At 40.3% G+C, this 5,605-nt stretch overlaps 1 protein-coding gene across 1 annotated transcript in view; it reads right to left on the bottom strand.

The window, feature by feature from the left end:
* dgkh (diacylglycerol kinase, eta) overlaps positions 1-5,605 on the bottom strand; it is an 81,473-nt gene that overhangs the window by 22,511 nt on the left and 53,357 nt on the right. The window contains exons 7-11 of the mRNA XM_036209763.1: positions 5,262-5,305; positions 3,232-3,334; positions 887-1,049; positions 493-601; positions 137-358 (exon numbers count right to left, since the gene is read on the bottom strand). Coding sequence (XP_036065656.1) covers positions 137-358; positions 493-601; positions 887-1,049; positions 3,232-3,334; positions 5,262-5,305 — 641 coding nt within the window. The remainder of the gene's footprint in view (positions 1-136; positions 359-492; positions 602-886; positions 1,050-3,231; positions 3,335-5,261; positions 5,306-5,605) is intronic.

Here is a 5,605-nt window from a genome sequence, read left to right as displayed (position 1 = left end):
GTCCAAGTCGAGTCTAAAGTCGTCAAATTCATGACTCGAGTCTGACTCGAGTCCAAGTCATGTGACTCGAGTCCCCACCTCTGCTAGAAGCCCTCATAGATGGGAAGGTATCTACTGATGGGGATCTGCTGAGTACCTGGCAGCCGTCGGCTCCCTCGGGCGTGGTAGGGCAGTGGTGTTTGGGTGGGATCTTGATCTCGTAGGTCATGATACTCCAGCGGTCCAGCATCTTGGTGCTGGCCCTCTCTAGCTTCTCCAGGATTTGGGGTAGCTGGGTGTCATCATCACATGACGGACCCCAGCCTAACACTCGTGCTAGATCATTGCCAGTTCCCAGGGGTAACACTCCCAGCTGGCACTGAAAGGTTTGAAGAAGGAGTTAGAAGTAAGCGTGGGGACGTTTTTTGTCCTCATGTATAGAGATCGGAAGAAAAGACAAAAAGTTTAACAGCCAAAAAGAAGAAATCTGTAATCTAATATACTAAGCTGTACCTGTTTGTGTAGATTTAGTTTGTCTATCTCTGAGAGGACCCATCCCACGCTGCCGTCACCTCCACACACCAGGATACGGAAGTTGTCAAACTTTTGAAACAATCGCAGCCTGCCAAAGAAATATTTTTAGAAGTTTTAAATGTTCTTCAAAATGTAAACATGCTGCTTATTATTGGTGAGGTGCATCAACTTTATACACAATGGACCAGGGGTGCCACACTGTAAGGTGCTTCTTTTCCTAAAAGAAAACCAATGTGGCAAAAACACACCGGATCCAAGTAATCAGCAGCAGTAAGATCGAGGATAAATGGAAATAACAGGACACCCACGAGGACTGGGTTTGCAAATGAATATTCATCACATAGAATTTCAGTGTTCTAATCTGATTCCTTACCCTAGGTGTGGCCCACCATTGACCAGGTCAAAGACTTGAGCTGGGTTAAGGAGCTGCTTGAAGCGGCGAAGGAATTTCACCCCCTGGTTGTCGCCGCTTTTGGAGTTGACAAAGACCAGAAGAGGACTGGCGCATGATGGAGGACAGGTGGCTTTCCAGAAACCTAAGAACACAGAAATATCATTGAAAGGTTTCATTTACCAAACTCAACATGGAGATTTCAGATATTGGTGGATGTTTAAAACCTTTTCCCCCTTTTTTTAAGCAACATATTTACATGGTGTGCTTATAGTTGGTCTTGTTTTTTGGCATTCAAGAAAAAAAATGGCTAAGCACATCTCCCACTATCCCACCAGAGGCTGTAAACTCTCAGTCATCAAGGGGTTTAAAGGGTTCCCACTGGTCTTTTAATCATAATGATGACGTTTTTTTTTAGGACATAGTTTCTGCAGAGCGGCAGGAAATTCACCTCCGAGTTGTAGGCGGGACCACTGGGGTGGAGCAACCCTGCCCCTCCTTCCCATTGCCCATAGCTTAGCTATCTGTTTACCCTCTCCTGCTAGTTTATAGCCACTGGAAGCCCCAACCTACCATTAGCAGTGCAACAATATAGAAGCAATCCAGCTGTACAGTTTTGATCCAGATTCCAGCTCAGACGAGGAAACAAAGACGTTCATGGATCTATTTGTCTGACAGTGGATGTATCAGCTACAGAGAGCTTTCAACACTGGATGTCACAATATGTCTCAAATACATTGTTTTGTAACTGCATTTTTCTTCTACTTCTGATTCACAAAGATTTAAATAAAGAAATACTCAGAAATGTAACTTTAATCTTAATTTTCTTAATACATGTCCTCCATTATCAAAAAATGCTACAAGAACATGCTAAAAAACAAACAAGCAAAAGAAGATTTAAAAAAAAAGCTTTGAAAATGTTTCCTTTTTTGAGAGCTGGTTTTCTTTTCTGTACACAATCCTTACTCTCCTGTTCATTCTATTAAATCCAAATCCTTTCACACAATTATAGCTCTCTAATTTCCATCACACACGTCATGCATAAACTACTATTAGATTGATTCTAATTTCAAAGGTTACTGTGTGCTAGAATTACCTGTATAAAAATAGAGCACATTTTTCTTCAGTGTTTTTCCATGAAACTTAGCACAAAATATTACACTTGTTACCCATGTATACAAACACTCTCGTTTGTGCTAAGAGATGATGGTTTCTGATAAAGTACACCCTTCACATGGGACTTGAGTTTATAATTGCATGTTTGAACAAATAGATTAAACATATTCTTGTATGTTTTCAGGTCATAAACAAAGAGTTCTCACATACTAGATGTCATACCTGAACATCAGGTTTCATATGATGAGGAAAGCTCTATGCTTTTGCCATGGTTATGCAACACATCAAAAAGAAAATAAATTCATATTATTTAAAGATCCACTCCAATGAAAATTGTGTTTTTAACATGTTCTTGTATCATTTTTCTTGTGCTGGAAGACATATACAAAATAATTTAGGATTAAAACTGCATTTCTGAGTATTTCTTCATTCAAATCGTAATAAATCAGGTGCAGACAAAAAAAAGTTGTATGTTAAAGCTCTCAGTTGTGACGTAGAAACTCAAATGGGTGCGCCTAAGTCTCCCTGCTCTGCTCCATTCCGATACATTCACTTGCAGACAAGTGGATCCATTAACGTCTTAATTTTCCTCATCATGGTTCAAAACTGTACGCCTGGATAACTCCAATATTTTTGTCGGACTAGTAATGCTAGTTTGGGTTTGTAAGGGGCTGTTAACTAGAGGGAGAGAGTGTGAACAGATGGATGATGGGATATCAGCAGAGGCCCACAACTCAGAGGTAAATTTCTGATGAACTCCTGCCGTTCTGCAGAAACTATGTCCAAGAAAACACCGCAGGTTTTTGATTTTTCCTAAAAATAACATTATAATAACTAAAAAAAATTACTGTTTTTAAAATAGATCAAGAAATGATTGGAGTGGGACTTTAAGGAACACATCTGTGCTCCCTTTAAGATCCGGCTGCTCCTCTCTATGACCCTCCACAGGCTCAGACAAACAAAAACCTGCAGCACTGGCTCCAATGAGAACATGACTTCCCAAAAGACGTGCTTGGTTGAATGTTGGTGAGAACTGATGTATCAAAATAAACCTATGCTGTACCCCCGTTACACCCTACCCCTCTTTGCCATGTGACGGGTAAGGTCAAAACTAAGATGGAAGACATTAAACTAAGACTTTCACCGAGTTAGGCAGCCGTCAACCTTTAAGACAGTCAAGCAGATTGCACAGGTTAAAGTGTATATCCTACCGTCTGAATCTATGCTGTTCAGAGCCGTGGGGGGAATGATGGACACTTTGCATTGACCTAGAGGACACTTGCGAGGGTACACATCCATGCAAGCTGTGTGCACCTTGAAGAAAAAGAGAAGAAAAAGTTAGTCTGGAAAAACCCGAGATGCTGTTTTCCATCTCTCAGAGTTTATATGAAAGTAAATAATGTGGCTTTCATTGGTTTTAGGCAAAAAGAACTGAAAATTCACATTACACAATATTTAAATTATGTTATGAACTCAGATTGTGAGCATTAGGTACGTCCATTATATTGAATGGGCTTCATGAATGGATACAGTGCAGTATGTCAAAACAGAGATGGGACTTAAACTTTAGTTGGACTTAGGTTTGATATATAAGACTTGAATTTGAGTTGAGGAATAGGAAATGTGAACTGTTTTTTTATCATGAAGAATATTTCATTGTAGGTGCCTCTTATTTTCAGTGCTGTAGATCTAAGGACTTCTGCCCGCCTCTCAGAATTCGTCTTTTTTGGTCCTTCTAGTTTCCCATAATTGTGTCAAGCTGGATGTGTTGCTCCATCTTCTTCGCCAGTTCGTTTGAAGGTTCCAGTCTAGTATCAAGTCAAGTTCTCAATTTTTTCCCAACCTTGTTTCTGTCCCACAGTGGCTGAATCCGAATAATTCCCTGACCCTCTGGCTCCTCCATACTGGTCCAATTGTAGGAACATTTGAAGCTGTAGTGGTGTTCAATTTTATTCTATATTCTTAAAGGGGAGCCAAGGCAAGCAAGTATTCTTGCAGTGATAAGGTGATCCACGTGGCACTTGTGCCGCCGAGGACAAACACATTTCTTCACATGAGCATAGAAGTTTACATTTGATATAAGGAATGACAGGTGACTATTCATTCTTAACTTTCTGTCCTTGAGTCTGAATCTCTCTGGGTTGTTCAGTATTAATTCATTAAAGTAAATGAATTGTAGCAGCCTTCATATTGCTGTTTTCAAAGTATGTTTAATTTAGTCTAAACAATGACTGAGGAAAACTTTTTACAACTAAAATAAGGATTTGACTTGGACTTAGTCTAGGTTATTGCCTTCTAACGGTTTGGAATTGAGATAGGGTCCAGCTGTAAGACGAAAATAAAAAAAAAAAAAAAAAAAAGCAATTATGGAATGTCATTGGTTTAGTCCTGCTGCAATTAAACTGTTTGGAGTCAAGAAACGAATCAAATTGAGTCTTAAGCTGAACCACAGTTATGGAAGACGTCCTGTTACCTAAACGACATATCTAAAAATCTTTAGTCTAATGGCATTAACTCCTCACCACACTCAGATAACAGAGAAACTGGAACTAATACATCTCCACTCCTTCCTAGAGCCATTTCAGGATGTTTATTAGCCTACCCTCATTTTAGATTTAGACTATTTCAGCTGAATTCTACCAATTTGCACAAACAAGTAACAGTGTTCAACTTTCTCAGCTAGTTATTTGAGAAACTATAAATAAAAGACGCCACAACTAACAAACAGGCAAAACTAGATTCTGTTAAAGTCAGAGTTCTGATTACCATCAAAAAGAGTAAAAAGACGAGTGCTGCATGGCAGAGGTCCAAGACCAAAACCACCTCTGAGCAAAATGGATCATCTAAGTTCCATCAGAAAAGCTTTTAATGGTCTCAAAAACTTTTAGGGGGTTGCTCTGTGGGCTGACAATGAAAAGGCTGAACTATTGGAAAGGCGTGTGTCTAATTACATGAGATGGTTTTGATGCTTTAGGGCAGGGGTGGCCAACCCTGGTCCTCAAGAGCCTCAACCCTGCCTGTTTTCCAGCCCTCCCTGGACTGCTTGATGCTGACAACCTAAATCAGGTGTGTTCAGCTAATCAGGATGTGGAATTACTTGAGTCAGCTAATCAGCAGCAAGCTGGTCAGGGAGAGCTAGAAAACAGGCAGGGTTGAGGCTCTTGAGGACCAGGGTTGGCCAGCCCTGCTTTAGGGCCTGGAAGACGATGTGGTAAAAACAAAAAGTGATTCAGTGATCTACCAAGGACTCCTTAAGGAGAAAGTCCATCTGTCTTTGGTCTTGAGCTGAAGCACATAAATTTAGCAGAACGTGATCTGAAAAACACCAATCAAACTCAAAGGTTGTTGAACAAAAGGTCGGCAACATGCGTTCATGTGAAAAGTCTTTCAAGTCGTGTAAATGTGTATGTCACTCCATCTATCCATCAATCCATCCATCAATCCAATTATCCATCCATCAATCCTATTATCGATTCATCCATCCATCCATCCACCCGTCTGTCCGTCCGTCCATCCATCCATCCATCCATCCAAATATCCATCCATCCATCCAAATATCCATCCATCCATCTATCCATCAATCAT

The sequence above is a fragment of the Oryzias melastigma genome, linkage group LG21, assembly GCF_002922805.2.
Source record: "Oryzias melastigma strain HK-1 linkage group LG21, ASM292280v2, whole genome shotgun sequence".
Lineage (NCBI taxonomy): Eukaryota > Metazoa > Chordata > Actinopteri > Beloniformes > Adrianichthyidae > Oryzias > Oryzias melastigma.
Note: the sequence above shows the minus strand (reverse complement) of the source record. Positions and strands in the feature narration are given on the sequence as shown.